Source organism: Cornus florida, unplaced genomic scaffold (assembly GCF_030987335.1).
Source record: "Cornus florida cultivar Cherokee Brave unplaced genomic scaffold, ASM3098733v1 CherokeeBrave_3.0.0_Hap2_Chr11, whole genome shotgun sequence".
In the NCBI taxonomy this organism is placed as follows: domain Eukaryota; kingdom Viridiplantae; phylum Streptophyta; class Magnoliopsida; order Cornales; family Cornaceae; genus Cornus; species Cornus florida.
The window spans coordinates 128,716,982-128,737,246 of NW_026775581.1; the positions used below are offsets into that span (position 1 = coordinate 128,716,982).

General features: G+C 33.7%; 2 protein-coding genes across 2 annotated transcripts; both read right to left on the reverse strand.

Annotated features, from left to right (window-relative positions):
• Positions 1–9,750: 9,750 nt before the first annotated feature.
• On the reverse strand, positions 9,751–14,802 carry LOC132284624 (uncharacterized). The gene is made up of 5 exons (XM_059786742.1): positions 14,475–14,802; positions 12,090–12,208; positions 10,819–10,876; positions 10,602–10,679; positions 9,751–10,096 (listed from the first exon to the last, which is right to left on the reverse strand). The coding sequence occupies exons 1-5, from the start codon at positions 14,680–14,682 to the stop codon at positions 9,903–9,905; spliced, it is 657 nt and encodes a 218-aa protein (XP_059642725.1). The 5' UTR covers positions 14,683–14,802; the 3' UTR covers positions 9,751–9,902.
• Positions 14,803–17,213: 2,411 nt separating this feature from the next.
• On the reverse strand, positions 17,214–19,109 carry LOC132286181 (peroxidase 64). The gene is made up of 4 exons (XM_059788460.1): positions 18,836–19,109; positions 18,530–18,718; positions 17,956–18,118; positions 17,214–17,847 (listed from the first exon to the last, which is right to left on the reverse strand). Exons 1-4 carry the CDS (start codon positions 19,040–19,042, stop codon positions 17,456–17,458), a joined length of 951 nt encoding a protein of 316 aa, XP_059644443.1. The 5' UTR covers positions 19,043–19,109; the 3' UTR covers positions 17,214–17,455.
• Positions 19,110–20,265: the final 1,156 nt, after the last annotated feature.

Here is a 20,265-nt window from a genome sequence, read left to right on the forward strand (position 1 = left end):
CTATGAGTGAATCACAAGGAGGATTAAGGAGAAGATGGGGGACAAGAATTGTTAGCACCACCACGAGTCTTCCTAATTTTCTCCTACTAACACCATGAAAGGTAGACAGAGATGGATGGATAGCCTCAGGATGTCCCACCTTGGATTTTTCTTCAGCATCCAATACTTTAAGACATCTGGTCCCTCCAAATTAAGAAACATGCATAATATGTAGTATATGTTAGCCTTATTAGAAACTCAGCCAGAGGACTCCCTCTCTATACTTCAAGTTTATATGCATGCATATATGTATATATATATATATGAACAAAAACATATATACTCTAACAATCTAATCAAATAGAGCATTAAAAAAAAAAACTTCAATATAGTTAAAAGAAAAAATGCACATCAGAAAGATTAAAAAAATAAAACAGCTTGTTAAATGAAAAGGGCGTAAAACTGTGAAATTTGTTAATAGTGGACTTTCATGTGTCAAAATAGATAAATATTCTTACAAAGTCTTTACATTTTTAGTTGACTTTTCGTATCCTAATTCAATATTAGGTTATGACTCTAAACAAATATTCATCAGTACTCTTCATAACAAGGGGTCGGTCTAGGGATGGCAACGGGGGCGGGTTTGGGCGGGTGGACCCTCTCCCGCCCCCACAACCGTTTAAAAATTCCGCCCCCATTCCCGTCCAAAACCACAAAACGGGGGTACTTTCCACCCCATCCTCGTAACCGTTTAATATTTTTACATTCGCGGGTACCTGCCTCGTCCCGTTTAAGACCATAATTTATTTATTGTTGAAATAAATTTACTCTTTTTTTTTTCCCCCTCATCTTCAATTATTCACCATTGTAAATTTCTTTTTAATCAAATTCATTTTTTACTTTAGTATTGTTATATAGGGTACTAAATATATAGTGAGAAATATATATACTAATGAAATATAGGTACTTAAGTAATTTACCTATCTAAACGGGGCGGGGCGGTGCGGGGCGACCTCCCCCCGCCCTTGCACAAAACCCGTGCAGATTTTTATTACATTAAATCATCTCTGCCCAAATAAGTAAAACGGTCTCCCAAAATCGTCAAAAACAGTGCGGGGTGGGGCGGGTAATCGCGAGGGCAGATCAAATTATCATCCCTAGGTCGGTCATAGCCACTCCGGCCCATTAAGCTCCCTTTTTACATAAACAGTAGTATAATCTTAGAAGGGTGAAAATTCCGAGTGTGGATTATGTCTTATTAGAGTTACGTGCATATGTGAACTTGAGAGTTCTTTTAATTGAAAAAAGTTTTCAAGAAAAAAAAGGTATGTTTTGACTTTGATAAAAAGGCCTAATTTTGAACTTAAGTATTCTTGAAAACCTATTCGAAAATGTAGTCTCTGACTTGAATTGAAAAGAGTGAGGGTACAATATTAAACCCGAAATTGTAACTATTTACTTTAATATAAATAATGTTTAATGTTTTATTTTTTTGATAATATGAGTGTTCCATTCATAAAACCTATGCAAGACAGCCTCCCACATGTATTAAGTAAATCTCGAATAATATCCGTAGGTGTGCTTGACCCTTACGTAATAATATGCACCTATTAAATAATATTAAATGTTTTGAGTACAAAATCTACCATTCTGAAATAACATACTGTACATGATTGCACTAAGAGACTGTGGCATGATATTGCTTGGTTTAAGTATGGTAAGCTAAAATAATAATAATAATAATAATAGTTGTTAGCGCCCGTGCAAAAAGAAGAGATTCTAAGAAGATAACAAAGAAAAATAAAAGAAGAAAGGACAGGATAAAAATAATTGAAAGAACCTTGAAAGGGAAAATTAAGTTGGATTAAAGAATAAGCATAATGTATTTGAGGATTAATTTTACTGATATTCTTTTGAATTTGGTCAAATTTTACATTGTAAATTATTAAACATTTGTTTCGTCTTTTACTCACCCGAATAGTTAATTGCACATGTGTTGGAGTTCCTAAAATGACTTAAAAATCTTTTAATCTGGTTAAAAAACTCTCTAATTTAAATAATTAAATAAAAAGACTAAAAGACCTTTAAATAGTTTACAAATTTACAATTATATTTATTTTATATGTATACGTCGGCCCCTATGCAAACCTCCATCACCACCATTAAAACCGGCAGTCTTCACCTCCTTTTTCTTTCTTCTCTCTCGCCCAGCCAGCAAACCCATTTATCACAATCTCTCTCGTTCACTTTCACAGATACACACCCCTAAACCAGCAAACCCATTTCCTCACCATAATATGGATCAAGTGTACGTAAGTACTCAAGTTACATGTTGACATCCATATAATACTAAGATAAGTACTCACATCATATTCGCTTTCTTCTCGATCCCTCTTTCACCCCTTCCAACGTTCAATGTCATCTCTCTAATTTTCTTCTTCCTCTCTCTGCTTTTCTTCTTCCCCTCATTCTTCCATGGATCATCACTCAATAATCAAGCACCCTTTGAAGAGTTGTATTGGAATTATCATCACTCAATAATCTTTTCTTTTTTTTTTGATAAGTGAAAAAAACAAAAAAAAGTAATCTATTATATCATCACTCAATAATCAACATCAATTCTATCCCCATATTGTTTGTTTTGCTCTTTTATTTATTTATTTATTTATTTTTTTTATATAAAGGGGTTGTTGAGTTTTACAAAAGGATGACACCAGATGTACAAATCCCATCAAAGACAATCAATTTGTGAGCAACTTTCTCCGTGATATAGTCTAATATGAAAAAGAGATCTCTCCACCACCCAACCTCCACCACAATATATATATATATATATATATTATATTACTCACACACACATGTTTTCGTAAAGGCTTAAACCTTTGACTTCTTTTTAAAAAGTAAGTAAGGGTTTAATACAGTTAGGAACTAAAGTAACGCTCCACAAAATAGCATCCTCAAATAAAAAAGGAGGGTAAATCCAGACTAAAAAAGTTAGTTCAACAAACGATTGATGGTGGATTTTAAAAGTGCATTCAAGAAGTTGAATAATTTGATTATAGACTACAGAATAATAACGTTTCAAAAAAAAAAAAAAAAAAAAATTTACATAGCAAGATACCCTTCATTAAGAGCGACGGCACTCTATGGAAATCCAAATCCGAATTTAGATTCGATCTTCTCCATACAAAACTATTATCAGTGGATTTAAATAACAAAAAGAAAAGGGGAACAAAATGCATTTTCACTATGTTAAATGAATTGATTATAGAAGTAAACTTTCCATTAGATAAAAAAAAATCCAGGACTATTGATGCTTTCTGACTCAACCTCAAGGTTAAACAAAGAAACTATGAGAGCATTGCAGTCACTCTTTCATAGAGCACACATTCTACCTGATCATCTTCTTCAAATGTCACAGTCTGCCTGGACGGATGAACTACTAGCCGGCACTGGCACTGATGTATGACCGCCATAGTACTCCCTCATAGCTCTTTTCCACAATCTCAATTCCAATTTCCGTTCATACTTGTTGTCTAGAAACTCTCCCTCTTTGGGAGCTGTGTTCTTCACTTGAAGTCGGATGAATATCATTAATGAATTAAAGGCCAAGTCCCGATTCTCCCGAATCAACCGAGAAACAAATCCATCAAGTTTTAACACGCGTTCTTCCTTCTCCATGGCCCTGTTTATTGCTTCAATTTCATGGCGGGGCAGATACACAGTTTTGAAAATCTCTGTATCCAAATAACACAGATTTTTGCCACTAGCGTAACAAGTATTGGCGATGTCACGAGCATCATCCAAAACATGATGGATTAGGTCGTCCACCTTCTCCAACTCTTCAGAATCACGATCACGGCGTGTTCCTTTCCATAGCATATTCTCTAACGGGAAGGGGATTTTCATTCGACCCACCATTCTGGAGAGGAGATCATAGGTTATGGAGTGAGATGGGTATTGTGAGGAGATCTCTCCGATAATGTTGCTGTTTTTGCCTCTTAGGCCTCCATCTGAAGAGACATAAATCTCCCGCGCAAACAATGTAATTCTGACGTTGATGGAAGAAGAAGAAGGCGGCAGGGACTGATCATCATCATCATCGATACCACCAAAAGCATTAACACACACTTCTTCTCTTGTGGTGGTGGCCATACCAAAGATCCAAGACCAAGAGAGAGAAGGAGAGGGGGATTCAATGAGATATCTAGGGCAGAGAAGGGTACTGAATTGGAGGGGTTTTACGTATTACTATTTATATATAGGTCCTATCTATCTATCCTCATCCTTCCAGAACTACAACTCTTTTTTTAAGGCAACAAATTATTAGGAAATTAAATTTTTCAAAACTTTCACAACATAAACAAATTACTAATTATATTATATTATCAAACAAAAAGTTTGTATTGAATTATTCTTTCTTGATTTTTTTTAATCCCATTTAGAATTTTATTTTGATTAATTCACTCCGTTTTGGATTAAAGATGGGAAATTTATTAAAAAAATTAGAATACAAACACAGATTGGATTCAAGTTGCTTAGTACCTTAACCCAGGTTCAATCCTAAGTGAGTTTAGGTTAAAAAATTTCAACTCATGTCTAACTCTAATTTAAAAAAGGCTGATCAATCCCATGAAAAATTGGGTGCCAATTGATTTGTTCCATTTTTCCATGATTTGGTCCGGTCCCAAATTCATTTTTAAACTGTTTATAAACGTTTTGGTGCTGGTTCGGGTCCTTCATGACCAAACAGAACCATTATATAAATATAAATTTTTATGTAATACATGGTATAAATTATAAAATTATAACTAGATTTTACTAACGTGGATGTTTGATTTTCATTAGAGAAATTGTACTTTTACTCATAAAAGATAAAAGCAAAAACAAGAAGAGGAAGAAGAAAGAATTGGACAGATTGGGAACTAGTTACTGGACTAAATTACAAAAAGGCCTGGAACTGAACTACTTAATTGGAGTTCCTTTATATGTGAAGTTGAGATCAGTGTACCATTTTTGGTTTGTGTTCTACACCATTTTTTTTCTCTTCCTTTTTCGTGAATAAATTGTTACGTGCTTACATGATCAAGCACACTATATTTTTTGTGATCATTATGTTGTTCTTAAGATTTTGAATCTCATTGAAAATTCATGATATGGGGAGTAATAGAAAAGAATCGAGACAGAGATAGTCATGTGGCCAATCCCATTTATATGGGAATAAGGCGATGATGCTGATACTGATTATTATGTAGTGCTTTAAAAATATTTGAGTGAACGGAGCTTACCGCTTACCTTGATTGTACATGATCTTATATAGTTGGATTCTTGGATGCCATGCCTCAGGTGTTTAGTTGAAAATCAACAAAATGGGGGAGACAATAAAGGCCGACTATGGATGAAAAATATGAGTTTTGTTGAATATTTTGTGGTTTAGAAAATCTTATTTGTTTTTGTTGACGTGAGGTGGTGATGAAGTGAGGAGATCGTTCTACGTAGATTAGGAATACTGAGATCAGTGTCTGAGTGAGAATTCAAGCTACACCAGGGACTCTTTTTTAAATGAAGATTGAGAGAAATAAGGCAGTTACTCAGTACCTTTGACTAACTCAAGGTCTGGCATTAGGTCTTTATGGTTCTTGGTCTCTTGCCCTTAATGTCTAATTATTGTGCCTATTTATAATGCATTTTCTTCTGGATAAGGACCCTCGGTCGTGGCGGTTAACTTCCCTTTGACCAATGGGTTAACGGGATTTTTTCCTGATTGATGGGACGTCTGGAGGTGACCCGAGGCAACCTACGCCTCCACCTAGATACAATAATGATGATTTATGTCTTACAAGTTCCCTCAATGATACTGCAAATTTAATGCACTACCTGGCCTCCACCTTACCGAGTTCTATCCATAGGTATTGAGCATCTTTTCCCCTTGGTGTAGGGCTCGAGGTGGGGCAACAAGGCAACTTGAATTCCATCCTCCTAACCACTATTTATTATATTCACGTATTTCAGAGAGGAAGGGGGAGGGATTTGAGGTTCTGCCTTCTTTGACCTCGCATTTCCCAAGTTCTCACGTTTCTCGAGCTTTCCCATAATGGGTGGCTCGGGGCGAGTAATTATGGCGAGGAACTTCTGGCCCATTTCTAGAGTACTAAGGAAATGAGGGACCTCCAGGTTATGACGGAGCCCATCCAACTGGAGTGAGGTGCCTCCATGGCAGGAGAGTGAAGGGTAGCGACCCTTCCTCTTGAGAACTCAGTGCTCGCACGTCTAGTCCTAATAGCTCAAGGCTTTTAAAGTGTCAGGTGGGACCTAATATGGTCCACTAAGCATTGACCAGTTATACAATATTGTCTAATGTGTCCTTTGTGGTAATGTCATCTAGGGTGTTGTTTTTATACATTGTGTATAGCAAACAATTTCTAAGACCATCTCCAATGCAATACTATATGGGCTGCCATTTTTAAAATATAGCAAGTGGGCTTAAAATGGGCTCTACAATGGGTTGTCAATTGGGCTGTCAATTTTTAATTTTGCCAAAACTGATGCCAATTGTAGCACAAGAAATAGCAATTGCTATTTCTCTAGGGCTACAGAAATAAAAGGGACTGGCTCTTATTTCGTTCCTATTTCTCTAGGGCAACAGAGAGAGAGAGAAGAGAATGGCGGAAACAGAAAGGGAAGAGACCGGCGACCAGCGACAGAAAGAGAAGAAAAGAGGTGTCCTGTATTTTCTCTTCCCCTATATGTGTGTGTAGAGAGAGAGATGTGGAGCTTAATCTGAATTTTTTTGTGCGACAGAAAGAGAAGAAAAGGGGCGTCCTGTATATGTGTCACACCAAACTTGCTCTCTTTCAAGTACTCTTTCTTTTTTGTGTGGGAGTGATTCTGTGTTACTCAATTACTCAATTAATGCTTACATATATGAAAAATTGATTCATTAATATTATTATTTTTTTAAATGATCGCAATATACTCCCTGAAAAATTTGGGTGAATTGGGTCTTTGAATTTGCTTGATTTACAACAAGAGTTTTTTAGTTAGATTGTTGATGAGAATATAAATTCAGGTTATTCAATTGTTATTACATGCTCATATGCTATCAAATCATCACAAAGTAAAGTATTAGGAAGATGTTAAGCTTTTATGCCAGGAACAAGTTCTTTTTGTTTGCTTTTCTTTTTCCCGTTTTAATTTGTCCTTTGTGCATTAATGTTTACTGTTTATCCTCATTTTTTGTTTGCTTGTTGTAGATAACATTAGAGGATGTCTTCCCTACCGAGGCAGCAAGCGTAGAAGAATATCTGCAGCAGGTAATTTTCAATAATTTAGTTGTTTGGGGACAATATAATATTAGTTGATACTTTGTCTCTTGTTATCTTGCACCTTTTTTTAGGGGGCTGAAATTATGAGCATATTGTTTTCATCGCACTTGCTTACCAAAAAATAAAATATCAAATCATATTGTTCAATGTCAAGAAAGTAATATGTTTTCTGTTTAATTATGCAGCATATCCCAAAACACCTATATACTTGGATTTTAGTTCATTAGGAATTATAAAGACATGGAATATAAATTTTTTATAATTTTGATGGTTTAATTTGTTGTGAATTGCATAGAAAAGGTAAGAAAACAACTATGTCATTCACATCAATGTAGCTTGTTGAATATTCACACTTGTTAATATCACTGCTAAAGTTCCTTTCAGATACCTTAGGGAAATTATTTCTGTAACGATGTACTGTAATTAGTTCTTTCTCTGCTTGTTTTAATGACTTTTCAGTAGCATCCATTATGTGAATGTTTTTTTTTCTTTTTTTTAAAGATTTTGTTTCATGCTTTATCTTTGTATTTGCTATAATTGTGACAAGGATCACTTAGGCACATATTAGGCAATTTTTATAATTCTTCGTACATTTAGAAAAAAATTTCCCGGTTAACTTTTTTTATTTTACTTAGTTAAGTAAACCCATTTATATAACTCACCCAGATATGATTATATGTTCTTGATACTCCATACACAATGGTAGTTGAAAAAAAAAAAAAATGAAGGTTGTGTCAAAAAATAATATTTTGGATAAAATGTACCATTAGAGCAGAATTGTAGGACCTCTCAGAATATAGCTTTGGTATGCAAAAATAACTTTTTGCATTAGAAATGCCCTAAGGGAAGCTGCATTTAACTTGTTTTATAGCTTTATCTTTGCTGTATTTTTTTCCATGGATTCTCGTCACATTTGATGCCATTTTGTTTTGTGTGCTATATCTTTGTGATTTTTATTGATTGATTTATTTATAAAGCTTGTTATATGTCCAGGCACGTTATTTTGATCATTATAATACAGTAAACTATTTAAAACTGATTGGAGGAGATTCATGTTGTTTATAGTACTAGGCTGTTTTTCAAGTAAGCCCATGAGATGGAATTTAAGAAGCTTCTTTGATGGGTAAAAAGGTTCATTGAATTGGTGATTACACGACACGGATGCGGTGATACAGCAAATTTTAAAAAAATAAGATACGGACACGGCGGAAATACACCTAGAAAATAATATATATATATATATATATATATATATATATATATTCAAAATTCATAATACCATAAATCTAACCTCTCTTAAAAAAAATACTGCAATAAAAGAAATACTTTAATTAATTAAGAATAAAGCAAAATTATCAACAACTTTACGGTTTACATTTTATACACATCCACAAATATAATTGTTCTGATTTCTCTCTTTTTTTCTTATTACGGTCTAAAAGTTTATTTAATTCCAGCACTAAGATGAACGAATCAAATAAAAAAATAAACATAATAGAATCATAGAATTTAATAAAAATAGAAGTTAAGAATCTTAGACAAAAGAATCAATAGAGTTAAATTTCTAAAATTACATTAGGTATCCCATTTTTCTTTAAAAAAATTACAAAATATACTTCACCGAGTCCGATACGTGTTCCCGCCGTATCCGGTACGTGTCCTCCGCTTGTCCACCCTATGTCCAATAAAAAATAATTTCTATACACTTTACATAAGTATCGAACATGTGTCCAACACTAGTACAGAACCCAGAGAGAGGGGTCCGTGCTTCATAGCATATTACACTTTGTTCTTTTAATCAGCGATGTGACATAATTACACAAAACCAAACTGCTTTTTACAATAACCATGGAGTTCAAAATGTTTTCAAGGGGAAATTATGCTATTCTCTTATGAACTGCAAATATTATTACTTTCTAAAATAAACATATTCCAATTTGAGTTAAATATACTATAAATTATGTCTCATACTCAAGGACTGTGTTCTTCTTGTTCAATACGTAGCATGAAGACTACAAATAAGTAATTACCTTCATATCTTATGACTTGTCTAACACATGAACAGCCTGTGGAACATTAAAATGAGCAAGTACCATATGAATTAAAAAAACAAAGACCTAATTTTTCATCCCCCAAAGTTCACCATGCCTATTAATGCAATATATATGCATACCCATTTCCTAATTTCACCTATTAATCCAAGATACATACATACCCTTCTATTAGGCAAAAAAAAGAAAAAAAAAATAAAAATTGTACTTCTCTACAGCAACAATACTTGTCTCCTTGCGCAGCCTTTAAGGAAAAAAAATAAAAATAAAGAAATATTAAATTTTTCTTCAACATGGGATACTTTAAGACCTCTCTGGTCCCTCCAAATTAAGAAACATGCATATATATGAACATAAAATAAACATATATACACTAACAATCTAAATCAAATAAATAGACAATTAAAAAAAATAAATTTACTTCAATATAGTTAAAAGAACAAAAGGACAACAGCCTGGTTGATCAAACTCATCAAAGAAAAAATGCTCATCAGAAGATTATGTACATTTAAGAAACAGTCTACTTGGAGTTTGAAGGTGCAGAATTCTAAAGGGGCAAAAGTAAAACAGGGCAGGGAATGAACTCAGCAAGAAGGTTAGCGTCCACATGCTTGGAATGGATGGCCTCCATGCTTATAACTACCAAGTCCAAGTTCAGGTCATCAGCAACCTCACCAATGATGGCCGTTGGCTTGTTCTCTTCCCCAAGTCGCTCTAACAATTTGTATTCTTGGAACCCACCTATCAATCAATGTTTCGAAACCGTAAAAAAATTATCAACAACTTCCTTAACTTGGAAGATTAAAAAATAAAACAGCTTTTTAAATGAAAAGGGCATAAAACAATGAACTTTGTTACGTAGAACAGTACCATCCAGTCTATTTAAGGCTACTGCATTCCCACACACAAAGATTACTTGGCCTGTATTCATGGCCGAGTATTATCTAACCCCAAGTAGAAAATCTCAACAATGCTTATCTATATATGATATAATATGACATACATAAACAGTAGCTGAAGCACTAAATATATTGCAATATAATAATAAAAATCTAAATTTGTCAATCATTGAGTAAGAACAGCCTTAAATCAGAAAGGTAACAAAAGGCAAACAAAGAATAAGGAGAAGCACGGCTGCAGGATATACTGAATCATGAGACTCAAATTCCCGTTCCTCACTTCACATTATTGCAGAATCAAAATAAATCCACTTTATTAGCATATGATCATGAGAGTGCAGATATACCTTCAGATAGATGCCATCTGATGCTAGACAGTTGGCTGTCATGCTCCGGCAATGATTCTTTCAGCTTTTCATCGATAACTGCAAAGAAAATGAAGTAATAAATTCCCGGAGATCTTGCAGTGAAACGGGTCTGTAACAAGAAAGGTGTCTCTGCGGCTTAGATTTTTTATATTGGTGTATAAAGAATAATATTGAGTGATTCCTATTTATTACATACCTACAACTGTGATGTCAGCCCCATACTTATTTGCCAAAGCAGCAGTAGTTGCTACAGCCTGTTAAAGGACTAGTTACAAAAGTGAGCAAGTCGACAACAAAAGAAAGAATTAAGTCACCAACAACTTTTAAAACATTTGATCTTGCTAAAGTATGAGATAAAAATATCCAATATTAGTTTCAGTAGCATACGTTCTCCACAATTCCATTACAATGGCACAGCTGCATTGACATGTTATTTAAAACACTATAATACTTGCGCTTTTTGTCTTAAATATTTCAGCATAGGTCAAGTCATACCCAAGGCAGGTCCAATCCCTCCAGGACAGCAGAAAGAAAGGGCGGTGGAGTTGTACTACTGGATCTGGGACTCTTAATGTTCTACAGCCTCCCAGGTGATGACTGGTAAAAATCCTTCCCAAGAAACTTCACTTAATAATAAATTAGATGAGTGCACAAAATTCTGGCCAATGTGCAGAAACTCCACAATGAAAACAAATAAAAAATGAGAAAAAACAATATTTGATGGACTTTTCATTGTACTAAGGGGGCTATTGCTTGGTGCAATGTTATAAACTTAAGACTGTCAAGCATCAGAATAATATAGGGTCAAGTCCGAGGAAAGCAAATTGCATACATCTAAACAACTACAAGCACGACAGCTTACAAAGGTTAATAACACAAAGGATATTTTGCATCTTATTATAAGAACGAATGCCCTCAGAATCTCAGATAATACTGAGGAGTTGAGTTTTGTTTGTTTATTTATTTATTGTCAGCTAGCGTGAACCTAATCAATAACCTACCACAAAATATAGATGCTAGGATCTTGATAAATACACAGGTAAGACCTGATCCGAATACAGTCAGTGTGTATATATCATATTGATTTCAAGGTATATTATTTACACATAAATTTAACCTATTCTAAGGATTAATTGCAATAATTGAAGGTACATCAAATACCATAGGATCAGCACACAGTGGCATTTGTCAAAATTAAAACCAGCATTCAATTTACCAGAATGCACTATCTAAATTGAAATTAATGAGTAAGCTTTCATAAAAGTGAAAGAAATTTCAGGTAGACAACAAGCTACCACAATGATGATCAAGTTTTGATAGATTACTGAAAGATATCATCAGGGATCCAAATAGCTCCCAATGAGAACAATAACGTTGAAATGAAATTACAGAAATTGTTATGAAAAGAGGATGCCTAAGAAAGCCAACAGGATAAAATAAATAAACAAAAGGAGAAGAAAAAAGCACCTGTCTTGTTCCCTCGGAGAGATAAGGATTCGGGTCTGTGATTGGCAGAAGCAGATGCTTAAAATTAGTAAAGGCATCTGCAGCTAAACTGAATTCAGATTCTTGGGGCTTCACCCTTCCTGTAGACAATTAAAGCACAGCTATTGAATCCAGACCACAAGTGAAATAAACAGAGTAACAGACTGTAGATATCAAAGATAAAATAACATTATTTAAAAATAAAAATAAAAAATTTGATGGAATAGAAGAATTTATTTTGTCAACAAAACACTGATGTAAATTTATAAATGATCACCTTGCCAGAAATCAGGTGGTTGCCACATGAAGATTGCACTCGCAACTACTATCAGTTATCTATGAATGCTAAACTTGAAAATTAATAAAGACAAAACATAGTATCAAGAAAGAATATTTTTATTTTGACAAGGACTATGCGGAGAGAATAAGTCCAAACTTCACATTATTAGCTGCTGTATTCAATATAATGTTTCTTAGCAGGTTCAACTGCAGCTAACATAACATTATGTTCACTGGCAGGGGTGAAAATCTAATCTGATTGCCTGAGGTGCTCTTAGTCCTGAGAACTCCTTTAACGTTTTACGTGTAGAGAAATAACTTCCAAACTGCATAGTTACCCCATGTTCAATAGGAAATTAAATTGATAATATAATACATGAAACCTTTTCTTTTCTTTTTTTTCCCCTTCAGCTCTATTAGGTACTAGGTAGTATATCCCAAATTATGATAATTAATAGTAGTCAACATCTCTAACTATAGTTAGTTAAAAATGTAGATAGTACGGAAAAATTATAAAAACTATAAATGGCACGATGAGGTGTGATAGGCTCGGTGGTAATGGCTGTGGCGTGGTCTAGAATGCGGTGATGGGTCATTGAGGTATTGAATTAGTGCGAGAAAGGAAAAGGTGGGTTAATGGGTTTATTTATTTGATAGGTGAAAAGGGTGGGTTTATTACATGGGTGTTACCTATATTTATGTTTGTCACCATGGGTTTTACACAATTTGATGCAGATTTATTTTTTATTTTAAAAAGCGTGTATTCAACTAACCAATTGAGCTAACTGATAAAGGAATAAAACTTCTGATAAAATCCATTTGACAGTAGGAAAGGTCCCACCCTATCTCCGATACAAGGGGTGAAAGTAAAATTTCCCTTGATCTCTATGGAAGTTGGTGAAATTGCCCCTTCCCTTTTTTTTCCCCTTACTTAAGTAAAATCTATTAACAAACTAAAAAAAGAATGAACATACAAACAAGGGCAGCAGCTCAGCAACAAACCAAAAAAGCATAGGTGTAGAATCTACACAATCAGACCAGTGGACAAGCCCTCCAGTCCTAGAATTAACATTCATCTAAGGAGACAGCAGTACAACTTAACAGCTAACCTAGATTACTAAACCATACAGCAGTATCGAAAATAGTTAAGTCTCCAAGTACAGGAGCAAGATATAAAAAAGGGGCAACCGTAGTGCAAGAGCCTCCCGCCATTGCTGGGTCTAGGGAGGGTTAAATACTTAAATGTATGCAGAGGAGAGACTGATTCCTTGTTTTGAACCCATGACCTCCAAGTCACAATGAAGCAACCTTACTGTTGCGCCAAGGCTCGCCCTTAGCAACTAGCAAGATATATTGCCTGGCAAATACAGCAGCTCACTACAGCTTTGCCTACTACTAATGATTATCAATAATGAATAAGGAAACTGTTCATGGAAGTTTTGCCTTCCTGCCTTGCTAACCACCTCCTAAGCACTACACATTCAAAATCTAGAACAATTGTAATTTGGAAGCTATTTTTTTTTTTTTTTTTTTACTTATCAAAAAAAAATTAGTAAAGAGACTGGTTTCCATCACTTAGATGAAAATAAGGCAAACCAAAAATATATAAATAGACCAATAAACTTCACGAGTATTTATCATAAATTAAAACACTAAGAACATTAAGGAGTGAGATATAAAATATTAAAAACAAAAGAAAAAAAAGAACATATCTTGATATTCATCGAGTAGAAAGCTTAAGTTTAGGGATAGGTTGAGCTAATTATGAACTTTTCTAGGATTCAATCTATCCATAAGGACCTTAACGGTTACAAATCCTCTACCTTCTATATGCATTCATATAAATTTTGAACCCATGATTTTCAAAATCCCACCTTGCAGAGAATGAGTATGAATCATACTAATATGGATCCAAATTTTACTCACAAGAAAAATAGTCTTAAGATTCACTCACATAAATGAAACAAATTACCAAGAAAAAAATACATTAATAGAAAACCAAAATTTCCCAAATCAGAACTACAATGCGCAAATAAGTGCACAAATAAGAGACGATAACACTAACAGTAAAAAAAATTATAGAATCACCTCTGTGTCCCTCTCTACGGAGTCTGGGAAAGATAGAGAGCTTATTAACCTTCGATTTGAGTGAAGAAGAAGAAGAAGAAGAGGAAGAGAAAGCTACCGAAAATGGGGAAGCAAATGAAGAAGATGATGAGGAAGAAGTTAGGATCGAAGTTTTGTGAGGGTTTGAGGTTTCGACAGGGACGGCGAGTAAGTAGTGAGCAAAGGCCATGGAATTACTGATTCAAGACCTTTCGATTTCTTGGTGTGTGTGTGAAGGAGGAGGAGGAGGAGGGCAGAGGGAGGTTCGAGAAGGAACAAGGAGTGAACTAGGGAGAGAAAAGAATACAGAGAATGGATGATGGCACGTATGTGACGTGTGTAAAGGATGATAGTGCTTACTGTACTCGTGGGCCACTGATGATCAGGTACGTTGATCAATATTTATCTGACGATAATGGTTGGAAGAACAACTATTTTTGTCATCTAGTCTAGTCTGTGGGCCTAACTGCAAGAAATGGAGCGGGATAAGGATTCACGTAGATCAAAATCTGATCTATACCATCCGAGTCACATTATTCATATTTCACTTTCAATTGTAATTAATTTAGGATTAAATTTGAATTATTTGTTGTATACCGATTATTCATGTCTACTAAATTTTAACATTCTGATTTAAAATTAGGTGTATTAGGATTAAAAGTTTAAAATTAGTTATTGATATTGGTGCTACTGTTATTCTTTTTCTTCAAAAATAAAATTATATAAAACTTCAAAATTTATAATTCATAATTCTTACAATTTTTAATAATATTATTACCCTTCAATATAGAATTCTTCTTAAAACCTAATTTCTTATCTCGCTCTCGCTTTCCCTTAATCGCTTTTATTTGCGCTCCCTCCCCAAATCTACAAATCAATTAATGACCGTAACTAGATCAATCCAATCACGTATTACCATATTGAGGTTATTATATGTAGTCGTATATTCTTTTAGTAGTTGGTACAAAATTAATAAAAACTTTCTTATTATTTCAACACCCAATTTACAAAATTTTTTACTTTTTATTCCAAAATTCTTATCCATCTTTTTATTTTGAAATGTTTCAAAATATATATTTTATTCTTCAATTTTTTTATTATTTTTATAATATTTTTAAACTATTATTTTGACATTAACTTGATTAAACAAGTGCACTAATTACTCTTATCAATACAAAGATAAATTTAAAAATTTACTTTTATTAATACCCTAAAAAATATAAAAAAAATATAAATCAGGCTTACATAATACTTGATAGAGAGAGAGATATCGATGGAAAAAAATTCTCTCCAATTACTCTCGTAACTATCTCACTGGAGTGGTCAGTGAGGGGTAAAAAATAGAAGAAAACCACAAAAGATTTGGGGAAAGAAGAATAAATGATACACGAACAAAATAACAAAGAAGAAGGTGAACCAGATATGAACAATTTCCCAATACAAAAGAGAAGAAGTAAGAATGTATTTTAATTTAAATAAAAATGTAAAGTTGAATGATATATTTTTTTTAGTAGTATAATATATTGTATAAAATATAACAGTATAAAGCTATGTTAGAAAGGTGAGAGAGTAATTAGAGAAGATTTTTATCTGAGATCTAATAATAACATATTTTAATTTTTTCCTCCTTTTATTTTATTTTATTAATTTTTTTTTTTTTTAATTTAGTGGGAGGTTCTCAATATAATGGGGATTAACGGGTTCGAACCTGGGACATATGGCATCTCGGGTCGTTACCTTACCAACTCTACTAAACCCCTGAGGCCATCTACAATGCTTTTTGTTCATAGAAGATGTGACAAAATCTTTGATTCATAAGATTGGATCAAAGTAAAAACTGTAGAGCACATTGTCATATTTTTTAATATACTAATTTTTTTTTTTCCTAATTGATACTCACGCACATATATGTCTTATAAGACTTGAATCCCTGACATTCATTTAGGAAGTAAGGGACTAATACCGCTAAACCACTGACCCATTGATCAGTACACTATTCCTGGCCCCAATTTCGATTCTAGTACAATCAAACTTATTTCGATAAATTTATTATTGAATTCATTATTATTATTTTTTTCTTTTCAAAATTCTCTTGCATTTGTGCCGTTGTGATTTTTTATTTTCTCTAATGTGATAAACTTGGTAACACCTATTTATTTGGTTCATTGATTTCTCGTCGGGAGGATCTGACTGAGAAATTAAAGTGGACGCGAGAGAGAAGAAAAAAGGAAATAAAATTCAATAAGTCTCCCAACCTTAATAAAGAAAGGTAATAATGGATTAAAAATGAAAGATCAATTATTGTGAGTTTGGATTTTTTTTTTTTTAATTTTTTTAAATTTTTTTTAAGAAAAGAGTAGAGCACATGAGGAAATCGTTGAAAGGTTGGATCTCAAAATTTTCCAGTAAGATGAATTACTTGAAATATTGACTTCAAACAGAAAAAAAAATTGTAACATTTTTATGCTTAGCATAGACTTGTCAACTGCACCAAGACAATGGGAATACAATTTCTCATATTTCAAGCAATAACATTGGAGCTTGGCCCGGGTTATTTTTTCAAAAAAAAAAATATATATATATTTTTAAATTGGAAAAAATGGATATGACATTTACCAAGTCGAGAGCCCAAACGCCATATATTTGCTTATTTATTGACACGGCCACTATCTTTCAAAGAGACAAATAAATGTATGAAGTTCTTACTAATAAAAAAAAAAATTATAAACCAAACATGATATATTTAATTTGAGATAGAATATATATATTCCTGCCAAACTATAAAACTTACAATCCAATACAAGAATAACCTCACAGCCATACAATTTTTATGGCTTTAAAACAAACATACAACCTTATAATTATTAATTGCAATCCTTCTAAAATAAAATATAGATTCATCAAGAGAATACTATTGACAAATTATTACTCTAAAGAATGCTTATTATAGAGAGGCACTTAAATTAATTGACCACCCTACAGTCCTTCCTCACTTCCTGTCCCCCTGTGATGCTGCTCATTTTGATCATAGATTTCACAAAAGCCTTCTCGAAAGCTTCTTTTGAGGTAGCAAACTTCGAGACTAGGTTTTTTGTCTTCGGGATGGTGAGCAAAGCCTGGTCTGAAGAAAACAGGCTCCTCCCTTGGAGGATCAGCTTGTAGTAGGTGTTGTCAAAGGTTGTGGATGAAGTATCCATAGGGGAACCGGCATTCTTGGCGCTGTTTTTGGGGCAAATGCTCTTCAAGCTGGCGGCAAAGGAGGGATGCAGTGAAGGGTCAACGTCGTGTGTGGTGTCGAAGTTGTGGATCCTGTTTCTAAAGGATGAACAGTGGGAGAACCCTAGTGTGTGACCACCTAGGTTGAAAACAATTTTGTTAATACATTAATTTGTTCAACCAGAGAAACAGAGAATATGCAGAGGGATTGGGGATTTTGGGGTGTGTTTTTTTTTTTTTTTTTTACCTGAGAGAGCCACTAGGTCATCCATGCTCAGACCTCTTTGAGCAAAACTTTGTTGGAGTTGAGATATGTTGAAAAATGGAGCAGGCAATTGTCTGGTTTCAATGGCATTGGATGTTCTTCCATCTTTTCTCCCTTTTGGGACATCCCAACTGGGACCTCCTGACTATAACATTAATTCAATCAAACCATCAGAAATGCATTATTTACTTGTTAACATGTTAAATTTGTGACAAGAGACATTGATTAGTCCTCGAGTAAGAGAGTCTGGTAAATACGCACGCACACTAACAAATGCTCGCTACAAACCCCTCTCATGAGAGGGGTTATGGAGTTTACGTTTCTCAATTGTGAAACTTTTAGAATTGAGTTCGAAAATGATATCAAAAGTTAAATATGTATTCAACTCTCCTTCTCACGACTTAGTAATAACCATTTATGTACTGGTAGAAGCAGTACTCATTTACCTTCCAAAATAGAAGGTGAAGGTTCGAGTCTCCATATAGTACCCAAGTTCCTTGCCCAAAAAAACAAAAAAGACTGAAAATGTAAAGATATACTATGTTTTGGAACTTACCAACACAACAGCATCTCTTGCAGCCAAAGCCAAGATATCAGCACATGAGACAACTCCAGGGCATTTTGCTTCTACCCTTTTCTTTGCACTGTGAATGACATAAAATGAATGCAAGGAAACATTTGGAGGTCCATCTTTCTCTGCAGTGTTCTTCCCTTTCGAACTTAACAGCACAGAAGCATCACAACCCTTCAACAAAAAGAAAAAAATTGTTATATTAATATATAAAAAAAAGATATAAATTAATTTCAAATTAAACGCGACAGAGAAAATGTGTTCGAATTAATAGATCGAGAATATACGTACCCTTACGAAACAATCATGGAAGTGCATCCTGAGTAGTGCTGCAGGAACTGTTTTGTCTTTCGTCGTCGCGGCTCTGACAGCATCTCTGATGATTGATTCTGCACTAGGGCATGTTTGGTCATAGTAATTTTGACTCAGTGCATTCCCTGGAGAAGACATTGAAAGGATGACCAGTACAGAGCTTAAAAATGCAACAATGACAGCCATGGTTCTGTGATAGGAATGACTTCTACTATAGGTAGCTATCTAATATCTTTCAGTGTGTTGAGAAATGAGTTGATTACAAGGCCTATTTATATAGAGAGAAAATATATATTAGTTGTTTATTAATAGATTTGAATAATTGTTCGAGTGAGTTTGGTAACCATACATGCATTGATAACGCAAAGTATTTTTGAAGCATGTCCTGATCAGTACAAGACATTTGACGTCACATTTTTCCCATTCCACCTTTTCTTTTTGATAATTAATTTTGTATTTAAATAAGCAACAAATGCATATGTGTGATTAACAATTTCCTTTTTTTTGAAGAAATGGGTAATTTTTTATTTTATTTTATTTTTCTCTTGAATTGAATATTTGTGTTAGATATATTATTATATTAATTTCCAAATGGGCTTTTAATGCCAAATTACTAGGGTTTTTTTTTTTTTTTTTTTTTTTTTTCTCTTAAATTTTAATTAATTGTTTTGAGATTGTTTTCATTCAGTTCATTAACTCCAAAATAACCTCTATTTACCGGGGAAAACAGTTATGGTCAAATGACTAAGCCAAACATAATGAATGGTTCATTTTCAATATATATATTCCTCCTCCTTTTTTCTTTCTTTTCTTTTTTTCTTTATTTATTTATTTATTATTCTTTTTTTCTTTATTTATTTATTTATTATTATTTTTTTTGTGTGGTTTATGGTGGTGTCGACCTCTTGCAACGCTTCATAATCTATCACTATACACGTCATTCTCATCTCAATCATTAAGCAATTATGTTTAAAATTCTCTAACACCACCTAAGACTCTAAGTAATATAAAACGGGAGCCAGAACGGAAACGTGAGAGTGACATAATTAAGTTATAAATAGTGATAATTTGAATCAGAGCACGCGTGGAGCGTAAGAACGAAAACGCGTTCGGAATATGAAAGCGACACCCGTTAAAAAAGAGTGTGCGACTTAGGGCACCACCCCATTAAGTCTTTTAATTATATTGTTGTTGCTACGTTTCTTTGAAGAAATAACCCACCTTTTGAATTGGAAAAGCAAAGTTTTGAGGTGGTTAGGGTTGACCTATCAATGTCGTTATATTGTGTAATTATAGCTTGTTATTTAAGTTTTAGCTTTATTAGTTATATTGGATAGTTGTCACAGCTAACAGAGTGATGTGAGTGGTTTGTTATAATCAAGTGTAAACTTGACCATATATATACACAC

Bases quoted from the DNA above. Each gene is read 5' to 3' on its own strand.
- LOC132284624 (XM_059786742.1), bottom strand. From the start codon at position 14,682: ATGGCCTTTGCTCACTACTTACTCGCCGTCCCTGTCGAAACCTCAAAC. The intron at 12,209-14,474 runs GTGATTCTATAA...AATTGTCTACAG, and splicing joins CCGTAGAGAGGGACACAGAG to GAAGGGTGAAGCCCCAAGAA. The intron at 10,680-10,818 runs GTATGTAATAAA...TTTTCTTTGCAG, and splicing joins GGCTGACATCACAGTTGTAG to TTATCGATGAAAAGCTGAAA.
- LOC132286181 (XM_059788460.1), bottom strand. From the start codon at position 19,042: ATGGCTGTCATTGTTGCATTTTTAAGCTCTGTACTGGTCATCCTTTCA. The intron at 18,719-18,835 runs GTACGTATATTC...TTTTTGTTGAAG, and splicing joins TCCATGATTGTTTCGTAAGG to GGTTGTGATGCTTCTGTGCT. The intron at 18,119-18,529 runs GTAAGTTCCAAA...TTAATGTTATAG, and splicing joins CAAGAGATGCTGTTGTGTTG to TCAGGAGGTCCCAGTTGGGA.